This window comes from Branchiostoma belcheri, unplaced genomic scaffold, assembly GCF_001625305.1.
Source record: "Branchiostoma belcheri isolate BF01 breed outbred unplaced genomic scaffold, Haploidv18h27 scaffold5, whole genome shotgun sequence".
Taxonomy (NCBI): Eukaryota; Metazoa; Chordata; class Leptocardii; order Amphioxiformes; family Branchiostomatidae; genus Branchiostoma; species Branchiostoma belcheri.
Window position 1 is genome coordinate 6,070,216 of NW_017804131.1, and position 24,713 is coordinate 6,094,928.

A 24,713-nucleotide genomic window follows, 5' to 3' on the forward strand; every position below is an offset into this window, starting at 1 on the left:
CATATATATATATATATATATATATATATATATATATATATAAGTGCAAGGGTAAAACAAATTTGATGACATAAAACCATCTGTACCATCTGTTTCTGTTCGTCCCGCCTTCTCTGCGCCTCTTCCCGCCGCCTCTCCTGGTCTGCCTTCCGCCGGGCTTCTCTCTCTTCTCGCGCTTTTTTCCGAGACTCGGCGAGAAGTCGTTTGCTCTCCTCCTCCATACGTGCCGCTTCCTCCGCGTCCATTTCCGCCATCTCAACCGCCGTCTGTTGTTCCTTCAGATGCGAATAGAAAATCAGTTTGTTTAAAGTTAAAACTCTCGGTCCAGCACAAAAAATTCTCAGTGAAGCATGTCACGTGGCTTCTTTGAAGTGTGACGTCACACTGAGTCAATCACCCTTCATTGAACCGCGACGGGGGCCGACATCGTCTACCAGATACCGTTGACCCAGTGTTGACGTCACACTTCAAAGAAGCCACGTGACAAGCTTCACTGGGTCAGTCTACTGAGGAAGACCAGAGTGACTGGTCGAAAGCTCTAGGTGAGAGAATTTTTTGTGTTGGACCGAGGATTTAACTTTAAACATGTAACTACCAACACAGATGAACTTTCATGATAGAAAATCAGTTTGTATTTCCCTTAATAATGCATTTGTATGGACGTATTTCCTAACAGGGAAATTGATGGATATTTCCCAAAGCACATTTTGCCATTTCAGTACAGTTCTGTTCCTCATCTTATGAGGTGACACCACACTAATATACTGCCTCCACAAGTTCGTTTCTCGCATGACAGAGCACAGTTAAAAATCTTAGCTTGAAAACCCGTGTGCTCCTCGAGTATCTTCTTTATTAAGTGTTATAGAATAGACTATAGAGACATCATTAATTTAAACACACTTTCTAACAATGCTAAACAACTTTTAGTTCTTCGCGGCAGTTTGGTTTGTTCGAATGACATTAACTGTGAAATTATGTTAGCCGCGCAAAACTACATCACAGAAACAAAACGCTTCTAGTTGTATGTGTTCTGCTATGCTTTCCTTCTCTTCTGGGATGAGAGGTTTGACTCATGCTATCCATAGTTTTTCAAATGTCTTGTAAACGCCTTTTTTTTCATTGTAAGTGGCTGCGAGAGTATAAGTTGCACCTAAGTTGAGTTCGCAGTCACTTAGTCCATGCCCTTTTATTTGTATTCATCAGTGTGCTTCCGAATAAAAAAAAGAATAGAGACCATGCCTACGATTCTTTCCCAGTTTCTAAAGAAGAATCATGTCAGCCATTTCATGACGCGTACGCATAATAACATGTCCCGCCAGTGACATCCTACGGTGGCGACTGACTGTTATCCGTGGCAGGTCGCCATAAAGTTGGCTGTTTTCCATTTTGCCAAACATTATGAAAATAGCATTGTTTTGTACCTCTATTTGTCGCCTTCTTTCCTCGTCTTCGCGTCTCTTTGCCTCCTCCCTTTCTCGAATCCTTTCCTTCAGCATGCGCTGTTCCTCTTCACGGCGCTACACAGAGAACAAGAACGAAGCACAAAATAATTTAACAATGGAAAACATTAATTTACTGATCTTATCATAGCAAAGTCTCCGAATAAAATATCAAAGCAAAAATGGGCACTATTAAACAGAACAATCTATATGTAAAACCACACATTGTATCTAGTCATCTTTATTTGGTTATATGTTTTAGGCGACGTCTCAGGGAGGAGCCTAATGGTACAGTATTGTGTGCAGTTTGCAAGAATTCTAGAAATGGTACAGGTATTTTGTCCACAGGAATGGAATGTCCACAGGCATGTCTCTGACCCACATCTATGCCCACATTCCTGGAAACCCCTGTGAAGACCTCTCTGCCCCAGATGGCCCTACTTTCTGTGACCCCGGGGCTCGTTCACTCACTCAGGGGAGGAGTGCACTGTATCTGTTTAGACATAACAGGTACCAAGTCTTCCTCAAAATCATAAAAAGATGGCAGTGCCATGCAAACAATAACCCTAACAGCAACCACCGTCGCCATGGTCATGTATGTTTTCATTGCCATTCTTGTTTTTCTTCGATGAAAAAGACTGGACTAACAGCCATACCTTTTTGTCCTCCTGCATCTTCTGTTTTAGCTCCTCTTGTTCTTTCTTCAGCTCTTGCGCTCGTTTTTTCTTACTTTCCTTTTCTGCCTTCTTGTCGCCCTTCTCTTCTCCTTCCACCCTTTCTTCAGCCATGTCATTCTGGACATCCTCTGGATCCTCTGCTAGCCACTCCTCCCGGTCACCTCTCTCTCCCTCCACACCGGCGATGTCCAGACTACCCACCACCGCCGGTTTGGCGTTTTCGGGAGTTTTGGCGTCGCTGTCTTTCTTCTTCCCGTTCTTTTTCTTGGGCGGTTGTTTCTGTCGTGCTGCTTTTCGGGAACCGGGTTTCGACCCTGGTTTAGGCACCTGTAGTTTGTATATTGTAGATGAATGTGCAAAATATGTATGAATAACGAACGGTTCAAACAAAGAAACAATCAAACAAACAAACAAACAAAATGTATGACAATTCAAGTGAAAAAATTGAATATTGAACATTGAAGAAGAGGAAGGCCTAGCCCATTTACATTGACAATCGGACAGTATGTAAAATAGCTAGCTAGATATGAAGATGTGTAATATATTTTATGAATGGTTTATTTCAACACTGTTGCAACCAAAGCAGTCAGGATGACTGGATTGTGTTGTGACATGGCAACAAATTCATTAAAAGATATATTCACATGTAAAACACTAGAATAGGAACAATCTATACAAAGTTTGCCGTATTAACAGTAGTACTAGTAAAAAGTAGAATAGTTCGGCAAGTTAAAATTCCCATAATAGAACCCTTTCTTTTGAATCTGTGCATTCCTGATTCTTGATGTATATCATTTTTTAAATGCATGGCAAATTTACCTGAGTTGCCTTGCGGCCGGGTGACTTTTGTGGCTCCCCCTCTTTAACATCAGCGTCCTTTTCCGCAGACACGTCGTCGGCCATGCCAAGTTTGGCCATCAGCGCTGCCCGCTCGGTGGAATTGAGGCGCCTCCTTGCGGCAGCGGCAGGTTTTTCAGCTGAAGCTGTATCTTCGCCCGACGGAGCAGACGGGATGGAAATGGGGCCTTTCTTCACTTTTGTCTCTTGCTGCTGCATGTTGGTGGAGTCTTCCGTTGTGTTTTGCGGAAGGGATTCGCGTTCTGTGACTGAAGGCTTGTGATCTGGCGACTGTTTTGATTCCTCTTCTTTTTCAAAGCTGTCTTTGCTAGAAGTAGTTGGGGTTCCGTAGCCTAATTTGGCGAGAATAGCTGCCTTTTCGTCCGGATCAATGTCTTTTATGGAAACACTGCTGGTTTGCACCTGTTGGGTACCCGAAACAGCAGGCGCTTTGGTAGGGTCTGCAGCGACCTCTAACGTCCGCGTAGCGTACTGCACACCTTCAGGTCCGGGGGTGTTCGTAACTGGACCGTCCACTTGGTCGTCTGTGTTTCGCTCTAAAATATTTGTTCTGTCGGTAAATCCACCTCCAGTCTCCAGATCGTTACCATCTGTAATGTTTGAAATAAAGACACAAAGACACTTCAGTTATTATTTCTGTGTCTTGATTTTGTTTAATTTATCAATTATTTCATTGTTTAATTTTGATGTTAAATTCAAATATGTTTTGTCATGTATCATAGTTACCTTTGTTTGGGGTAGGCCCTTTAAAAACCACCTAGGTTTCTGGCCTACCCCGCATATTCTCTTATTGTTATTGTTTGATTATGTAACTTTTTTATACGTGCAAATAATAAAGAAACAACTAAATAAAGAAACAAAGAAACATGCAAATAAGCAACAAAAATATAGATACAAACACTTCTAAATACATGTAGGAACGTCGATGAAGGTTAAACATCCATGTGATGAGATACACGAGAAAATTGTCACTTAATTCAAGCAACTGGATACTAGATTTTCAAAATCTATCCACGCAGTTGCTTGAGTAACAATTTCCTTGTGAATGTAGGAACGAATTTGAAAGACAAGCATCTCAATTAACACTGGATACGCGAAAGACTTTTGGACAGAAAAAATACATGTCAGCTAGTGGTATAAGACAATAAATAATAAACACATTGCAGTGTGCAGCAAGTTTAAACTGTTATTTCCAACACAAGAAACTGGACTCACCCAAATTTTCGACTGTACAGCTCTAGTCTTTGACAAGGACTGTACTTGAGTTGTACAGTCGAAAATTTGGGTGAGTCCAATTTCTTTGTGTTGGAAATTACAGTTTAAACTTGTTGCATAATGACTTCTACCAACACAAATGAACTTTCAAACATTGCAGTGCTATATATGTGTTTGAATGTAGACTCACCCGTGCTATCGTCGTCGTCCGCCTCTCCGGAGAGGAACGAGCGAATAGTACGAATGGTGCTCTGGCTGACACTGCGAGATCTCGCGACTTCTCGCGGGGCGTGGGGTAACATGGCAACCTCGACGGGCTCCAGGACGACCTCCGTGTTTTCATCGGGCAGGGAAGACTGCAACGTGAAGGAAGTTTTTCTCGCCAGGCTGTCGACTGAAAGGGCATGGTAGAAGACATTTTCAAACATGCATATGGTGCAGAATTGTAGAATTCTTTCACAAGCGCAGGCCCTATGTAGTGAATTTGCTTCGTCTATACATCCGTCTGTCACGTGAAGACCATGCGTCTGTCAAGTGTACATCATGCGTCTGTCACGTGAAGATCATGCGTACGTGTTGTACTGCAAGTATGGTGTACATAGTGACAAACCGTTTCAATCAGCACTGCTTAGATGCGTGTGTTATCCTTCCTTGACAACATAAGCTCGCTAAAGCTACTAGTCCTTCATACAATACAACAATACAAGGGCACGGAAGATCCTGCAACCTGATATCTTTTTTTCCACCAATAGTTGAACAACGCATTTATCTTTTCTTTATCAGATCAACAATTCATTCCCTGAAGAGGCGATCTATGATTGCACGGAACATGCTCATTTGCGACAAAAGTGGGCAGTTCAGATATATTCAGCTTTTGAAATTGCCTTCCGGTGTTCTATATACATCTCTTATGGGAGGTTTATTCCTCAGTGAAACAAGGTATAGCAGTTAAAAGGAAAAGAAAAGACGTACGTCCTATTTTACAAGCTTTAAAAGCGGAAATGACAATACAAAGGTACTAAATGCGATGTATTGACAACCCGGACATATTTTTTATTCTATTATTAGCATGTAAAGGGTTATTCCGAGCGTTGACAGGGAAAAAATTGATGTGCAATGCAACGGATATATTAAGAACACAATGAACGTAAGTATAATTTAAGTCCTACCTGTGTATTGTGGCAGCAGTGGTCTCAGTGATTCGACGTTTTGACGGAATCTCTCTTCTGACTCCTCTTCGGTGTCTGCTACGTCATTTTGCTGAACATTATTTCTTGACTCCGGACGGGAAGCGACTTGAAATATCGAATCTACGTCCGACGAATGGAACGACGATTGTCTGTTATCTAGAATCCTCCTAGTAGGACCATCTATTTGATCATCTTCATTTTGTTCTTGTTGACGTAAAAGCCTCCCGGTTGTATCTGGTTGCTCCGCTGTCTCATAACCGGTGTCAATGCGCTCTTTACGCGGGCTTTTATTGCCTACGTCACTTCCGTTTCCGCTGGCAAGTCCCCGTGATCGTCTCTGACGACGAGATGACGTCGTTGACGTTGACCTTGACTGAGTGTCTTTAAGACGACTGATATCATCTTGCTCACTTTCTTGCGACATTTCCGCGTGTATTTTCGTCCCAATCCCATGATGCTCGAGCTCGTTCCCAGGATCCTCCTGTCCGGAAGATTCCATGACCGAGGGGGGTGGAGGGGCTATCGTCGGGGACTGGGGACTCTCGGTATTATCTCGAACATCTGTGGGATGACAGTTGAAAAAAAAAAATCAAAATATCAAAATAGTGATTTAGAGGAATACACAATCCCATTTAGTATAGCATGAAATTGAATTGATGACATTGAACCAATCAAATCAGGAATAAGGTATTGAGGATGAGTATCATTCTGTAGTCAACTGTACATTATATACTAGTAGTAATGAGAGAGATTCCCTATATTCTTATATACTAGATAAGTTCCCCAGTTTTGGACATTTAAATAAAGTAGAAAAATTCAGATTTCTTATGAAACTTGACAAATCATGTATCATTAGTTCTATATGCTCGTACATCTATAACTGCGTCAAGAAGCGAGAAGAAGTTGAACATGTAAATAGCAGATCACATTAGTATGTATAGTTTCAGTGTCATTGCTGTAACCTTTTCCTTGTCTATTAATGACCAGTACTTAGCTTGTTAGAGCACAAATGTACAATAAAGGTCTTTTATTCATTATAGTTAAAGAAGTAAATCCTAAAAAAAGATTGAGCTCACCTGAATCAAGTCTTTCAAGGTGACCAGGAAAAGACCTTGACTTCGCAGACGATGGACTAGCCCTGCTCTTCTTTGTTGACTTCTTATTTCGGAACGTCGACTTACTAGACGTCAGGCCTGAGCTACTGGAACTGTCGTCTGATTGGATTGCGTCATCATGTTCGTAAAACTGGCCTGAAATTTGGCGGGAAAACGATTGGGAGTCAGGTAACCGATGCGTTTTCTTCCTCACCATCCCTTTAACCTTTGAACCTTCACCTCCGACCTTAAACCCGTGGTCATGATGATGTGACCTGTGACCTTTGGTGAGTAGATATCCCTCCGAGTCCGACTCGTCGTCTGCGTAGTTGGAGGTTCGAGAGGCGAAGTCTTGCGCCTGCGCAGTGCTGAACGGACGGCCGAGGTAGGACCCAGCCGACTGGAGCGAGGCTAACAGCTGCCCGGAGGAAAGTTTGTTGTTCATTCCAACTCTGCAAGAAAATGGAAATAAAACATGTTCAATTATTACAATTTTTACATTTTTTTTCATTTATTACATATAATCAACATAATTACGTTTAATTATGTTTAATTACTGCTACTCTATGTTGTTACTTACTAGTTATTTGGAACTTGACCTGTGACGCCCCAAGTACCTCTGACTTACGACTAATTGTTATTTTATGACGATTATTATTGTGAGTTTCTATTGTTTATGTATGATTTAGCATTTATATGTTTATTTACTATTTTGTTATTATTTTTCTATATTTACTATTTCTTGTTTCATTTGGAAATCAGCCTGGTATGGGCTGAAGGGACTAACCATAAGATGAATAAATAAATAGATGAATAGATAAAAAATGTCTTAGATCATTCTTTATGTGTTGGGTTGTTAAGGTTAGAAAAATTGATAGCAATAAGGAAAACATCCATATCAATTACTTTTACAAGATTGTGCTAACATGCGTTCCATTGAAACATTGAGAAATTTCTTTTTTACACATATATTTACCCAGAGCTGTATGACCGACTGTGTCCTTTGGGCCCGAAGTCCCCACTCAGAGTTCTGCTGTTGTCGCTGTAGTACTGGCTGGAGTCTGACTCTCGTGAAAACTTGGGACGTCTGAAAGTAAGAAAGAGGCATGTCAGTAGTACTCGGTACTGAATACAGAGACTTTTTTTACACAACCAATTTTTTTTTTCAGCCAACGTTTCGGTTACCGTCTGTCACCATCCTCAGGGCAATTCTGACTGGTTCACATTTTAGAAAGTTTATTGCAAATACATGCCCGAGGGCTAATTGCAGTTACAAACAACATAAGAAAGAAAATACAGTAGTATGTGAGACTATATCTTTGTCCGTAACATTATACTATATTCTTCAACATACATGGTACTAGCTGTAGTTTTATTGGGTTTGACTTCTTCTTCTGTGCTGTTCACATTGTATAGCACAGTTCGTAGATGCGTTCCCAAACATTAGGATCTGGTGATGTACAAATGCATGTTACTTTCGTTCAATGATAGTTACGTTAAACTTTTATTTAACGTTATACTGCATGCATCGGTAATACATACCGTATGGAGGAATTACAAAACACACATTCTGACAAAAATAGCCTCTTGGCAGCTGTCGTAGGCACATTTTCTAAGACAAGATTTCTAAATACAACGTGAGTATAGCTTATACACTGATTGGATGGCTTTCGTGAATGGCTTCCCCCAGTAAGGCAGAATATCTCTGGTAGAAGAACACGTTCTGCATATAAGTTTGACACACCATATTGCCGCACAGAACGGTACAAAAAATCGCCCATTTCTTACATTGTTGATCTGTTAAACGCCGTTTAAATGCAGTATCCTCCCTGCTTTTACTTAAAAGGGCATAGAGTGACTGAGTTCGGCTAGCATTGACCTTTACCTCTACTTGTTGTGTAAAGAGGCATTATTATAGCTCTCTACCAAATTTGTGTTATCATCGTGTAAGATATGTAATTTTTAAACCATTAGTATTGTTTAACGTATTATTTTATGAACTATAAAATTCAGACTCTCGTCTGCTAGTTGTTTGGATAAAGATTGATTGATTGATTGATTGATTGACTGACTGACTGACTGACTGACTGACTGACTGACTGACTGACTGACTGACTGATTGATTGATTGATTGATTGATTGATTAGATATCGTACCCTGCAGATGACTTGAGATGTCTGAGATAGACCCCCAGGTCTCCTCCAGGCTGGGCCCGCATGTCGATACTTCTCTCGTCAAGACCCTTCAGGAAACGCAGGAACGTTTTGCCTTTCGGTTCGTCCGCCGCCTAGAAGGAACACAAGGAAGAAAGTAATTTGTTAATTCTGCCCTGTGTTAAATAAGAAATCAATAAATGGCAACAACTGTTGACGTTTCAGAGGGTCAGTAACCTATTTCTGTTCATATTGATCGACTTTCCAGGCCATAGCCCTTGTTGTTTGAGTATTTAAGATTTATTAGGTTTTATTCTATATTAGGTCTTATAAAGGAGGTTCAAAATGGTCTTATTCTATACTTTCTTGTACTTTCAATAGTTGTTGCCATAGATTGTACCATGTGCAATTGTTGTGCAATTAAGTTCTTCTTCATGTGACTATAATACTACATGGGTGATGACTGGTCTATACAGCAGCGCCACCTACCTCTTCAAGTCCAAACTGCAGTACCGACTCGATCAGCCCGTCCACGGTGCCCAGGGTAACGCCTGGCTCCGTGCCCTTCAGGCGGTGACGGGACGCCCTGGGGCGGTGCTGTTCGCCCTGCTGCTCGGCCATGAGCATGTCCGGGGTGGTGAAGAGGAGTAAGGGACCCCGGCGGGTGAGGTACGTCCTGGGGAGGACCACCTCACCATCGTCCCGCGCCAACCGGGATGGGAGATGCCATACTGTCTTCTCGGGGGGCACCAGGGAGGGCAGGAAGGATGGGACCGAGTATTCCTGCGGGTCAGGGTGGGAATAAACAAAAACAACAACAAAATATCAAAACAGGAGCTCCAGAGATAGGAACTATAACTCAGATCGTAGAGGAAGACAGGGTAAGCAACATGGCAATGACGGTTTCGTCTGAAGTTTGTGATTCTTTCTACATGTACATAACGTTTTAAATTGAAAATACCAAATATTAAAGAGGCATTCCTTTAATAGAGTTGCTACCTATCATTGAATCAGTTCGTTATCTTCTAGCTAGTAGTACATGTCAATTTATCATGGCAACTCTACTGGCAATTGGCAAAAAAGTCCCTATGATGTGATTTAAAACGATTTGAACCGTTGCACTGTTGCACTCAGAAGGTTCCAGTGTGTTGAACACCCGTAGTTGTGTGTAACACCCATGAAACAGGTGGTTCAATGATAGGTGACACCGTGCTCGAACAACACACGACTTGGACGCGTTTCAAATGGTAGTTAAGAGGTTTGAAAGCAGAGTCAAAGTAAGCCTCTACCAGGCTTCGGGAGACGGCTGGAAACAGTAGAAATCGGCCAAATAGAGAGATAGCATGCCAGGGGAGTTGGTTTGTTGGAGAGAACAGTTTGCCGCACCCGAACTGTTCTCTCCAGCAGACCAACTCCCCTGGCATGTTATCTCTCTATCTGGCCGATTTCTACTGTTTCCAGCCGCCTCCCCAAGCCTGGTAGAGGCTGGGTCAACGTAGCCTGGCAGTTTTTCCACCCCACAGCACTAGAGACTGGTATTTAAGTTCCTGACACCGTAGTACCCTCGACTTTCAAGCATGCTTCAAGTTCTCTTAGAGAGTCATTGAACATAAACTTGACGAAAACAATTTTCCGGATTTTTACAGGGTACTCGCCAAAGCGCTGTAAAACAATTTCATGTGGTTTTTCAGAAATATTAACAATCTTTTAAGGGGATTTTGTCAAATTTGCGACACAGAAACTATGTTTCTTGAAACTACTAGTAACATGGACAACCTGGTATTTAGATGTTTGGCAATGGCAATGAATTGGATGTCGCTATAGAGACACCTGAAAAGTATTACGCACACTGTTTTGCGTCAGATGTTGTCTTTATGAACATCTTTGTTATGTACGCGTTTTGTCGCCTCCTAGCCACGCATGGTGTATACAAAGGCATACGGGACTTACAATAACACTTACAGACAATCCCTTTTGAACGCAGCCTCCTACACAAACATACATGGCCCTGAGCCTGTGGCTATTGACAGGATCGTCCTGTCAATAGCAGAAAATATTGCACTGCTGACAGGATCGTCCTGTCAATAGCAGAAAATATTGCACTGCTGACAGGATCGTCCTGTCAATAGCAGAAAATATTGCACTGCTGACAGGATCGTCCTGTCAATAGTAGAAAATATTGCACTGCTGACAGGATCGTCCTGTCAATAGTAGAATAATTTGCACTGCTGACAGGATTTTTCCTGTCAGCAGTGCAAATTTTTCTACTATTGACAGGATCGATAAAATTTTGGTATTTTTATTTCATACTGGAAATTTTGGGGTGGGCGCTGGTTCGTGTAGGTCTTATGTAGGTGTTATTACTAGTATGTATGCTATTAGGCCATTTTTTTACGATCCTGCGCTGCGGCCCCTGCAGATCGTCGTGCATACATTGATCCCCCCGCTCGGTAGCGCCCTTTATTTCGGCCAATTTCTACTATTTTTCCAGCGATCCGCGGTGCCTGGTAGAGGCTAGTCGGGGCGACAGTAAGCCATTACGGCCGGCGCCGCGGGAATGACACAGCGGCCCACCGGCGGGTACGAGACAGCGCGTCGGGGTGAAAGGATGGCGGACAAGGTCTACTCCATTTGATTTGTTGAAGTTGTTGAAACAAGGAGGTCTGATTTTAACCTCCTTGGTTGAAAGAATAAAGGATAATAAGAGATCAAACTTCTTTTTGTCTTTTTTATTGTCATCTTATGTAAACACAACTGTCTTCGTATTTCAGACAGCTTATGCGTGAAATTCGCCTGTATTTATATTTTGAGCATGTCTAGTTTTGACATGTATCTGCTGGAGTACTCTGTAATGATAATAACTAGCTGTTAACGCGATGATAGCCGCCATCGTGAAACGCCTAATCTACAGTACAGTAGCATATGCCTTCTGACTGAAAAAAATGAAAACATGGTTTAAAAAAATGAAAACATGAAGAAATCATGTCAATACAGCCCAAAATGGAAGATGCTTTAAAAAATCCTGTCAATAGTGCCAAAAATGGCACTGCTGACAGGACGATCCTGTCAATAGTGTCAAAAATGGCACTGCTGACAGGACGATCCTGTCAGCAGTGCAGTATTTCCTGTTATTGACAGGATCGTCCTGTCAGCAGTGCAGTATTTTCTGCTATTGACAGGATCGTCCTGTCAGCAGTGCAGTATTTTCTGCTATTGACAGGATCGTCCTGTCAGCAGTGCAGTATTTTCTGCTATTGACAGGATCGTCCTGTCAGCAGTGCAATATTTTCTGCTATTGACAGGACGATCCTGTCACTAGCCTCAGGCCTTTACTGAAGCTTCTCCGAACAAAAAACACCGTAATTCGGTCTAGTCACGCTGAAGAACGTTTAAGTGTTGTCGTGTGAACCCTAGCCTGGATGCCAAACTCATTTCGGGCCGCTAGCTGTTCCCTTCGGCAGCCAAGAGCCCTTCGCCCGCCGGTCTAAATTTACCGCTACGGGGAGACTAGCCCGGGGGGAGTTTGGCTGGCCCTTAAATTCCCCTCGGGCTCAGCTCCCCGTAGCGGTCATTTAGATATGCGGGCGAAGGACTCTTGGCTGCCGAAGGAAAACGGCTAACGGCACGATACTAGTTTGGCATCCAGGGTACAAGTCGGCACGCGCCGCTGCGTCATGGAGAATTGTCGTGCAAACACAGCCTGCCACTGAGTAAACCTACCGGGACAAAAGTCACCGACTCAGGGCGGATTATGGCACAAAGTCCCTTCGTGTTAACCTCAAAGGTCTTCTTACAGATGAGAAAACAGATTATATATGAGCACGCTGACTTTTTTTAAACGCCGTATGGTAGAGAATGAGCAATTTGCCACTCACTATTTATATTCACGTGTTTGTTCAATGGATGCACTAGGGTGGAAAATGTAACAAAAATTGTTTCTTTGTCAGCCTTATCCTTTGTACAACTCGATATCATAATATTTAGACAAATATTATTATCAATAGGCGTTGCGTGGAGTTAAGTGATGGTCTCTTACTTGTGTTATATGAATAGATCTCAACGGTTACGTTGCAATCTTTATTCCAAAATCACACAACATTCATGTGCACTTCTTTCTTCAATGTAAACATTTCATATGACAAGTTTCTGGAATTGGGCCACAGCAAGTACTTTCTATGGATGACATCAACGCGCGCATTAATTCTCGCCTGATTTGGGGGAAAAAAAGAAATTTTGTTACCCTCTGACAGTGGTCAACATGCCTAAAATGTGCAAAGATGTCTGTTGCCATGCTGGAATGTGGATGGCAGATAAACATGAAGAGAGGAGAAAATACAATGCTCTGATATATTGTTTTGTCTTTTATTTAGGTAGAAAATTTGGGCAAATTTCCCAGAAAACTTCCTCTAAAATGATCGATTGTAACCCGGATGATTAATCAAGTTCTCTTAATTCAATCTAGAAAATCAGGTCAACCCAAATTAGGTAATGAACGTGTCAAAAGTCACACAACACAATATACGAACAGTAAATAAGCACTAATTTGACTTCATATCATGACCGATGTGTCCCTGACCCTAACAATTATAAGGGCACGTCAAGTAATGAGAATAAGCATTTTAGTAACGGTCTAGTTCCACAGTTATTAAAGGTCTAGGCATCCAATGCAGTTTTTCGAGCTTGGAAACCTGATTTTTTAAAAGCCAATATTCTAGTCACTTATCTACATACTGAGTTGAAACCGCACAACCCCAATGCATATTGACCCTCATGGAGCAAAAATGCCCAATATTCTGACGGAAAATGGTTACCGGAAGGGCCCTTGGCTGACTTTTAGGGTACCACCCAGAAAATAAAGGACTCATCCTGGGGGTTGTTTCTGCAGTTTTAAGTACTTAAGTACCCAAAGTATGAAATACTGACTCAAATGTGCTAATGTAAAACAGCAGTATGTGTCAATATCACAAAGATTGCCTTATTCAGCATATTTCCAGTTTTGATGCCCTGAAATCGCATTGGATGCCTTTAAACAAGCTAATACAAATTGGCAGCGAGCATATGAAATATCGATCTTAGAGGCATCCAATGCAATTTCAGGGCGGAAAAACTGGAAGTATTCCGAATAAGGCAATCTGTATGATATTGACACATACTGTCCCACATTGGCACATTTGCTTCAGTATTTCATAGCACGGACCAATTAGATGAATCTTTTATTTTCTGGATGGTACCCCATATATCAGCCCAGGAGCCAATAAGTTATCACCAATCAACAAAATCGTATTTTTGCTCCATTATTGTCGATATGCACTGAGCTAGTGTTTCAACTTACTGGTATATAGATAAGTGAAGATAGTATTGACTTTGAAAAATCTAAAACAGTACACTGGGCACTTTTTATGTCAAGAACGCTGTGATGTTACAGTAGGTTTATGTCTTATTATCTCCATGAATAAATTTTGCTAAACAAGCTAATACAGAGGGACAGCGAGCGTGCAAAACATCGATTTGTAGTGTCAAGAATGCTGTGATGCTCTGATAGTTTCAGGCATCTTTCGTGGTATGTAAAGATGTAAAGAATGGCACGCAAATCTAGATCTGATGAACGTAAAGCTATTAGGTGCTAGCTAGTTAGCCTAGAGACTTAGGCTCTAGAAGGGCTTCCCCTTCGTTCCCGTGCAACGAGTATTGTGGCTAACAGCCTTGCCGAAGAAGACTGTAATTTTTTTATAGTAAAGACTAAAACTGCCCCACCTCCTCTAATGATTGTCGTTAATGAGGTAGTAGTTAAAGGATGGGTGGGGCCAGTTAATTTAGATAGGTACAACTCCAGCTATCAAGGAGTATTTTGTCGGCATCAGAAAACTGAAAAACAGTACTAGTAACGGCAAATTAGCTCGTCTCAGGAGCCTGACTTAGAAAAACAAGATACATGTAAGTCTAATTAAATGTGGCCGACTTTTACACTTTTTCTGGTCGAGTAAGATCTGGTAGGGAATGATCCAGAGGCGAGACCAACCATTTGACGAGTAGACATCGCTGTAACACTAGTACTGTATCTTATCTATGGATCTCTTGTGACAAAGCTTGTCATTTCAATGGTTTAATTTTCTCACAATAATTAACCCCTTGGTACGCAGTCCGAGTCTATTAAAAGATACGGGAAGAATAGAAGTCTAGACTTACACAAAGGCTCTTTTGCACCAGCGAAAAGAAATAGAAGGGCGGACACTCAGCGAACGAGTTCTTATCAAAACATTTATCCTCTAGAAACAAGTTGTTTTGAGGCTCTTTTTTATGGAGAGGGGGTAAAATTATGTTCTTGAGTTCGTGACTAAACATTACTCAAACCTTTAGAATGACCTTAAATTTTTCTTTTTGAATCACTATCTGAAAAAGAAATGGTTTTGCTTAAACGAAGCTCACAGTAACCATGCTTCGTCTTTATCGCGAGTCTTTTTTATACCTCAAATACCTTGTTTATGTAGTCAGACTCAGCGCACGGATAAACATTTTCCCACAACAGCGGACACAAAAGAAGTAGTCCCTACATTGTCCCCGAGTTATTCGCAACATTCAGAGGACAACAGAACATCATAAAATTGGGTGTAGGGTTTCTTAATGAAAGCGGGAATATTGTTTTAACTTTTAACGCTGTTTGGCGACACGTTTGAAGTAGTTTAACGCGCGTTTGGACGCCTTTCAACCCGCGGTTGTTTCGTGTAACCCCGGCAACTACACACCTTACAACGCAATGTGGGCACACGGCACACACACTCAGGATAGCTGTATTGTTCCAAACATTGAAAAATGGACTTGTGTATCTGTGGGACGTTTCTCAAACCATAACTCAATTGTAGTTTCTAAGGGATACAGCCAAACAGCTGATAGTCGTGGCTTTTGTGACAAAAAGTCCTGTCACGAGAAAGAACAAGAACAACATTGAGAAAACGGAAATTGGTTCTCCTCTCTTCTTTGGGTCAATTATAAGTAATTTTTATGTGGGGTCGTGTGGTGTAGCGGCAGAGTGCTCGACTCGGAACCTAGAGGTCCCGGGTTCGAGTCCGGACATGCCACCGATCTTGTGCCCTTGGGAAAGGCACTTTACACGACTTTCCTCACTTCGCTCAGGTGAACATGAGTATCGTCCTGTCATTTATTTGTCCCCTGTGTTGGTGGCGGCATTAATATAAGTTGAAAAAACTTGAGTGTGCCGTCACCACGTCTGGTGATCACATGTTGGAATTAAAAAAAAATAATTTGGAGATGTCGCTATATGTTTCGCGATGTTCGAAAAAAGTCGGTCAACTTAAGATGTATTCAATTCATAGTTCGAAATAAAATTGCAGTTTTGAATCACAGAAAAGGCATTCGTTCTCATGTAAGCAACCTTTCAGACGTTTTCAATAAAACTGCATCCGCTCCAATTCTGACACAAAATGCGTCCAACAAATGATTTCTAAATGTTTGGTTACTACCAACATACTAAATGAAAAAAAATTCACCAGATTTCTTTTTAAATCGTTCATAAAAAATTAATTTTTCCTATGCTTTATATTGTCTACTGTAGACTTTAGAATACCCAACAGGCGCCTGTAGCCATTCAGTGTCTAGCCAACAAGTGGAAAATGATCTGTAATTAAATAGCGAAGGACACCCGGAAGGCAAGATATTTGTTTTACAAATGTAGTAAGAAAATAACTTCAAAGTTACTTACCTCAGATTTGTCCACAACCTTCAGAGCTCCGTTTTGCTTCCCTTGTCCTCGTGATAGAGGGCTCAACAGCGAGTTCCACATTTCAGAAGTATAACCAAGTAGACTGCTGTGTTGTACTAAAACGTCCACACACACGTGTGTATACCCGTGTTTGTCTGCAGTATATTGTACGTTGTAGTTGTCTGGTGTGTCCTGTATACTGCTGTCATGTCGCTGTGTACATGTTTTACATGCACACTGAAAGCTGGAGTGGTCACCGGTCGCTGGGTTTATAGTAGACACTGGGCGCCTTGCGGATAACCATTCAATAACACTGTAGTCGGTACACCGATGCTGTAGTCTTCTAGCCCCAGATGTCGCTAAAGCCTTGGCTGCATTAGCGCAGACGACGTCTTTCTGTTTCCTTGGATACTGAGCCTGTCACCAAGATAACACAAATCCCCTGCGTCTGAAAATACGCTTGTGCCGGCAAAATATACTACATGCATAACACGATACATACAGACATGCAGTGTTTACGTCGGTCGCAAAAAAAATCGTCTGTCTTCCACTCACTCAGCTTGCGTCACTATGGCAACAAACGCTCGGCACGACGCCTTCGAGTCGACGGCAAAGTCACGCTTGTTTGAAGACCTCGAGCGCAGATCCACGTTTTCTGTGAGTAAATCCTGCCTCCATTTTGAATGGAGAGACCATAATCTATACCCACCAAGCATCGACGGTCGTTTACATACCGTAACTATGTCGACGGGTCCGCGACCAAGGGACGGTACGTTATGTACAATCGCTAATTCAATCACGCCGATGACCAATCGTAACACGTTATTTGTAACCCCATTTATGTAATGTTATACATTTTTAATATCGCGTGTTTGTGTAAGAAAGGCCAAAGTTACGGTTACGTCTTTGGGGAAATTGTATATCCTTCTGACAACGTTTTAATGAGATAGCATACGACATTTTGGAAAGGTCATTTATTGATATTGTTGGGTGTTGGTATTGAAAAGCCAATAGTAACTCTCATGAGTATAACAAAACACTTCAACTCTAGCATTTAGACGAATCGTAAATCTGCTAAAGAAGTGAAGTTATGATATAAAACATGGAGAAGCCTAGATTGTAAAATATATAACAAAGTTGCACGAAATAGTTTTGTATATATAGAAAGGCGTATTAGTGTTGTGCATCTCGTGTCGATTTTATGTGGGCTAAATTTCGCAAATTGAGTTCGAGATGAGTCTTTGAAGTTTCCTATTTCTGAGCTCAAGATTGTCCAAGCTACAAAATAAGAAAATAACACAGTAATGTCGTTCGCCAGTTATAGTTGTCCTTTTTCTCCTGTCAATAGCAAAGGCGGATAGACAATTTCAGCATAGATGTACAAAAAGAAACGCAGCATTCACGTTTCAAAGCTTGTCATGTCAATGTTTTATAAAGCTGCCGTATTCACCAGTTGAGAGAACAAATGTACCGTCCCTTATCCGCCATTGTTCGCTCCAGGCGTTTTCACGGCCAATTTTCTGTGGCCAGAGAATGGAGCCCACACAATGGGCGCTGATTGGTTGTCGCACACGCCCGGCAGGTGTACCGGTAGAACAGGTGGAACACAGTCTGGAGACAGGTAGACCAGAAAACTGTGTCACCTGTCAACTAGACGTCTTGTGCAGCAAATTATAGGCATTATGGGCCGTTTAGCCACAAACACGGTCCGTTTTAGGACCTTTTCCCACTAGGATAAAATTGTCCGGATCGAATTGAATTGATTCGCTTTGATCCGGCTTCGATCTGACTTGATCCGGCTTCGATGCGACTCGAAGCCGGATCAACGCCGGATCAAAGTGAATCGACCGATCCGGACAATTTTATCCTAGTGGGAAAGGGAACCAGATAACTGTGTCACCTGGCAACTAGACGTCTTGTGCAGAAAATTATGGGCATTATGGGCCGTTTAGCCACAAACACTCTAGGTCCATTCTAGGCCCAATTCCCACTAGTGTAAAACTGCCCGGATCAAGCCGAATTGAATAGCTTTGATCCGGTTTCGAGCTGAATCGGAGCCAGATCGATCTGGATCAAAGCCGGCTCGAAGCCGGATCAAAGCGAATCGACCGATCCGGATAATTTTATCCTAGTGGGAAAGGGGTCCAGATAACTGTGCCACTTGTTAACTAGACGTCTTGTACAGCAAATTATGGGCCGTTTAGCCACAAACATGGTCCGTTTTAGCCAGGGACAGTTATGGAGCTTTGGAATCTATCATTAAAACACTCAGGCGCATGCAACCTTTATATTGGAGGGCAAATATTAGATACTTGTGTCATCTGTTAATTTGTTGTGTTGTGCAGCAAATTATGGAAGGTTTAGCCACAAAACACGGTTCATTTTAACAGAATTTTTGAATCCGTCACGTTTGTCATTTAGACCTACTTTAAGACAAATTGTCATACCCTGTCCCTTGTTTAGCAAACGAGTTTATCGCAAAGTTAACCTACATTTAGAACCGCGTTTGATTTACATCATCAGAAGATACCCCCCTGCCCGTCTGACATTTAGCAAGGTTTTCTGGGCGACACTTATACGATACCCTTCCACCCTGGGTAAATAAATTAGCGTTATTATCCCCAAACAGTACCGGCAGAGTCAATTTGAGTACAAAGGCCGGTCAACACAATTAAGATACCGGAGTGCTCGGTCGTATCTAGGTACATTCGGGAAGGGTACAGTTGGTGTTATGACTGACGTCTTTTACTAGCCTGGTATCCAGTCTTACGTAATTGGGACTGTTGGGGTGTTCAGGCAGGCTGTGTCTTCGGGGACCCTAATAGCTTCCCCCGCCTAAAGCTAGCTACAACAGGCCGACCCGTTACGCTAATAGAGATAGCATGCTTGGGGACTTGTAGGGCTAATCAATCTCTCGTGAAATACCCACCGGAAAACCTAGCTCAGACGGGCGGGGAAGAGCTCCTGCAGCCACGGGGAAAACCCGCCTCTACCACGTAAGACTGGATACCAGGCTAGTCCTTTACTGACGCTGCCTTGCCCCATAAAAACAAAGCATGTTGTAGCAAAGAGGTTGAGGTTAGGTTACACCCGTCTAATGCGGAATTTTGTGGCCAGTATACTAATTGGATGTTGACATACTTTAGTCTTTAGAGATATTGGTAAACAATCTATAAAAGAAAAAAAGGAAGCTTCATAAAGATCGTCTTGAAGTAGTTGCGAGGTCACATTGTGACACATATCTTCTTTGCGTCAGTTAAGTTTGAAACATAATAAAAAATGTGTATGTAAATATCGATCTGTTTGATCAAAGCACCCATCCGACGTCCTTTATATACATTTATGAATATTGTTAGAAGAATAGTATTTCATAAACACACACGATATGCTTTAACAAACTATCGCGAGGTCATGCCCTTTCGTTAATACTTTGTTATTAATCCCACTCAGTATGCAATCAGTCATTCTTATAAACTGTTACGGTAACAAGACCTGTCGTGCATATGAGCTAGCCTCCTGTGCAGGCCTCCCGGTGGGTGACAGTTTAGCTGCGTTTTGTACAATTTTTGACGCATGCATTCCTTTGCCGGCCATTCTACAACCAGCAGCCAAGAGAAGGTTTGTACCCTTCACTTTCTATTAGCCTGGTATCCAGTCTTACGTGATTGGGGGTATTGGGGTGTTCGGGCAGGTTGTGCCTTCGGGGGCTCTAATAGCTTCCCCCGCCCAGTGCAACAGACCGTCCCGGTAGGAGAGTTACGCTAATAAGAGACAGTATGCTTGGGGATTTGGTTTCCCCCAACACGATAGGAGGGCTAATCAATCTCTCGTGAAATACACACCGGGAAACCTATGTGAGGCGGGCGGGACAGAGCTCTTACGGCCCTGACCACGAATCAGACTGGATACCAGGCTACTTTCTATGGGCGGCTGGTTGTAGGATAGCCTGCAAAAGAACGCGTTAAAAATTCTACAAAACGTAGTATCAAAACTCCCACCCGCCCGGAGGCCTGCGCAGGAGGCTACACATGAGCTGTCAATCACAGTCAGCTGTGGGTCTCTTGACCCCGCCCCCAAATGACGTTCACGTTTCCATAGCAACGGAATAGTTATAGAAACATTACGCAATATCACTGTATGGATTAGCGACCCCAAACAACATGCTAACACTATATACAAAACCCTATAAATATCTTATGAATGCAGATTGAACGGAAGTGACGTACCCTCAGGCGGAAGTGACGTCATGGTCTTCAATATTAAACCACAACAATGGCGACCGCTGTGGCATAGAATAATGATAAGCTACTTTGGCATGAGCAGTAAATTATTGATATGTGCTCGATACGGAATGGTTTTAAATTGCGAAAGGAATTAGATAGGAAACTAGAAAGGTAACACTTGCAAGGTAAATTCATAATGTTTACCTTCGCATATGGTCTGCTCCGTTAATTCTTACTTAAACGCATTCATATATATGGTCAGACAGGAGTCTAAATCCCTCCTCCTATAAAATTGCAACATGATGTAACCAAACACTAGTTACCATGGCAACAGACACAACATTGGTTCAGGTCAGAGGTCACTGTTTGGAGAAGAAGAGGAAGAAGAAACTGAGCAAAGACAATATGTTTTCCTTCGGTAAACATAATAATTCCATGTCTTTGAGTGAGGCATAAGAGTGTCATATTTCGTTAATGAAGTACACGTTCATGCATAAATGTTCTTATTAAGCTGATAGACACAGGTTCATTTCGTAGCATAATGTATTTGTGTATATGTGATTAGAGATGATGCTTATAATTCTGCACAGGACTCCATTGTATACAAAGATCCAACCGAAAATAGTTGGTAGATTGCAGTTTTTTTTTCTTTTTACATAATGTAAGTAGAGAAGTAACATTTGCAAAGCAAATGCATAATGTTTACCTTCGGACATGGTCTGCCCTGTTAATTTTTACTCAAACACATTCACATATATGTACTACGAGTATATGGTGACAGGAGTAGAGCAGACCATGAAATTGCAACATTATGTTGCAACATTGCAACCCAACACCAGTCACCATGGTGACAGACGTCAACAAATCATGTCATTGGCCAGGTCAAAGGTTAGTGTTTGGAACAGAAGAGGAGGAGGAAGAAACTGAGTAAAAACAATATGTTTTCCTTCGGTAAACATAACCAGTAAGACTCTTACCTGCTTAACGTTTATTTCGATGCCTATCAGACATCTTCCTTCGTTCTCTAGTCAGAAGCTCTGAGGAAGATGTCTGATAGGCCTCAAAACGCAAGCAGGTGGGGAAATGTACTGGTTGTGCAAAAAGAAAGCAGGTATGAATGATAGAAGTTTTTAGGAATTGGAACTTCATGATGACACAGTAGATCATAGTACTTAGCTAAACTTTATTCCAACACAAGGATACACAAGGGTAAAATTTTCAACGATTATTGGCCATTATCCTGATGAAGGCCATAGCAGTCGTTGAAAATTTGATCCTTGTGTTCCCTTTAATGTTGTAATAAAGTTTCACTTCGTGCTATCGTAAGAGATGAACTTCCATAACAATAAACTAAGCATTAGTGACAATTGCTAGGCTCCAACGATGCGTGCACCATGCACTTGTAGTCACAACAATGAAATTCGTTTGAAAAGAATCCATCCATCTTCCAGTGGAGTCATTCTCTCGTACTTTTCAAACGAACAACGCCAACTGACAAAGGCTTGTCATCAAATCCCACCCAGGTCTTTTGTTACTGACTCAGATTAATTCGCCGTGTTCCACGATCGGGTTTCACATAATGGCAGGTTTTGCAACCCGATATTTTACGTACAAACGTTGCCAGATGGTAAAGTCATTCGACTGTGGTCTCCTAACAGTTACGACATTGCGTTTAACGCTTACTAAAACACACTTAGCGATCTGATATATACATGTATGTAGTGTACCAAATGGCATTTGTGATATTATAGAAAATACGGTGTAACATACATATTGTTCATATTGTCTCCCTTGATATTGTTTGATACTTGCTAATAGCTTACTGCCTACAATGAATAGAAAATGTTGATTGTACATAAAGGAGTTTAAAATTTATAACCGTCTTTTGGCGGATGAACTGTGGCGTTGAGTGATAGTCTTGTACATTTTGTGTATTTATGCTCACCATCAAAATTCTTTTTGATCTCGGTGCTTTGATCAGTCTACCATGGTAGTGTCGTAACAGTGATATTTTCAAGGCTCGTTTTGTTTTATCTTGTGCTAGTTAATTTCTTCTGCATTTATCATGAAAATCATTGAGCCACGGAGAAGCAATTTCAAGATTGATTACTAGTAATATTTTTAAATTTCGTTGTTCAAGAGGTGCATTACTTGCCTTTACCGCTAGATGTCGTCTTGAAAGTGTACTAGTATTACGAAGAAAAGAATTGGCTGCTCGAGGAAACATGTATTATTCATATTTAGGGCTTTTGTTGCCAGACAGGGAATATGCCAGCCACAATTTCCTTTTCAATTCCGAAAGTATCGTTTCGTCATAATTCACGGTAAAGCCGATATAACTGCACAATCTTGCTGTAATGGCTTTTCCACAATCCGCAATACAATCTTTTAACGTCAGGAAAATGTCAATTTCATCCCCAAGAGTTCTAATCAAACCTTGCGGTTTGTTATTTTATGTACTATATCGTGCAGTTAGAAAACCTTTTTGTGTATGTATTACGGTATTATGGTATTTCTTCCGTGTAATAGAAATCTCAGAGCGGATGTAAAATCTGACAATATGTATTAGATGGTCCTGGTAACACGGTGTCTTGACACACGTACATTACCAGGCGACCTTCTCACATCCCATATGAGACACGGTAATACCAAGTGGCCATGAAAGCGATTCCAAGGTTGCATACATTTGTCCGGGCCACATCTGTCTTTCCCTGACATTTACGGCAGATTACAAGGATCGCTTGTAACGATACCGCCAAAAACCGAACGATTGTACAACGACGCAATTTGCGACCGTGATTTTAGCAAAGCGTTCGATGATAGGTAAGAGATGGCCACCTGCCGACCAGAGTCGGAAGTGCAGCAAATTTAACTACCCCTATTTCTCATATGTGGAGCACTCATTATGTGCACTACGACCCCTCGGTGGCCTATAAAGTTCCACTCTCAACATGAAAGATGGCAATGTTTTTTTCCTTTACGGGATGCAATCTAGATAGATTGGGTTTCCAAAAGTATACTATATGATTATTCTGACTCAAAAGCTTTTGAAGGTTTTTGAACCTAATTCTTCTGCGACCCAGTTATACTGGCTTATTCGAAAGTTACTGGATTTCTGAGCGAGCACTCGAGATTTTAACTAATTTTCGGCGTTGAGATGAGTTCATATATCACTTTCATCCATACCATTTAACCCCCATATAAATGTAGTATCGGTCAGTTGTTATTTAGGCCAGAAAATACAACACAATGATAGGCCAAGTGATAGTCAAATTGGTACTGATAACGTGCGTTTTATTTTCATTGTGCACCATGTAGAGCACATGTGTACAAGATTGAGAGCTTTGTATAGCATGTGTACAGCCGTTTTGGTGATGCTGGCAAATGTCGCTCCGTAATTCAGACAAAGTCATAAACTTCCATCTACTGAATCAAAATCAACGAAGTCCTATATGGCACCTCTTATAACTAGGATGGTGGGGTATTGAGAACAACGACCTTCGATAAAATAACGCCATAATAAGTATACACAAAGAAACAAATACGTACTCTAACTAGAGAAGTAACATTTGAAAAGAAAATGCATAATGTTTACCTTTGGACATGGTCTGCCCTGTTAATTTTTACTCAAACACATTCACATACATGTACTACGAGTATATGGTGACAGGAGTAGAGCAGACCATGAAATTGCAACATTATGTAACCCAACACCAGTCACCATGGTGACAGACGTCAACAAATCATGTCATTGGCCAGGTCAGAGGTTAGTGTTTGGAACAGAAGAGGAGGAGGAAGAAACTGAGTAAAAACAACATGCTTTCCTTCGGTAAACATAAAAATCAGGACGCATCATTGAAATCGATAACAATGGACGCAACACTCGTCTTGTAAAATCCAATAAAGTTCGCTTCCTTCCATTCGGAAAACACTGAGATGTGCAGCAGGCATGTTTTGTTGACGTGAAAAGCTTCTTTACGCCTGATGTACATGTACATGTACATGTATATGCGTAGCTTTTCTTAATAGTATCAACACATACTGATCATGATCACCAAGACAAAGCAAAGAGCTGCAACTTAAGCCAATGACAAAGTATGCACAACAGGCTTTGGTCCGATATTTTTGTTCTTCGCTGTACATTTTA

The 24,713-nt window shown here is 41.6% G+C and overlaps 1 protein-coding gene across 1 annotated transcript in view; it reads right to left on the reverse strand.

Annotated features, from left to right (window-relative positions):
* The window catches only part of LOC109480105 (titin homolog), a 27,008-nt gene extending 9,919 nt beyond the window's left edge, over window positions 1-17,089 (reverse strand). Inside the window, exons 1-11 of the mRNA XM_019782260.1 lie at window positions 16,344-17,089; window positions 9,116-9,409; window positions 8,630-8,760; window positions 7,450-7,560; window positions 6,456-6,925; window positions 5,359-5,940; window positions 4,380-4,583; window positions 2,936-3,564; window positions 2,096-2,443; window positions 1,422-1,517; window positions 87-275 (exon numbers count right to left, since the gene is read on the reverse strand). Coding sequence (XP_019637819.1) covers window positions 87-275; window positions 1,422-1,517; window positions 2,096-2,443; window positions 2,936-3,564; window positions 4,380-4,583; window positions 5,359-5,940; window positions 6,456-6,925; window positions 7,450-7,560; window positions 8,630-8,760; window positions 9,116-9,409; window positions 16,344-16,424 — 3,135 coding nt within the window. The 5' untranslated portion in view covers window positions 16,425-17,089. The remainder of the gene's footprint in view (window positions 1-86; window positions 276-1,421; window positions 1,518-2,095; window positions 2,444-2,935; window positions 3,565-4,379; window positions 4,584-5,358; window positions 5,941-6,455; window positions 6,926-7,449; window positions 7,561-8,629; window positions 8,761-9,115; window positions 9,410-16,343) is intronic.
* Between the last annotated feature and the right edge of the window lie 7,624 nt (window positions 17,090-24,713).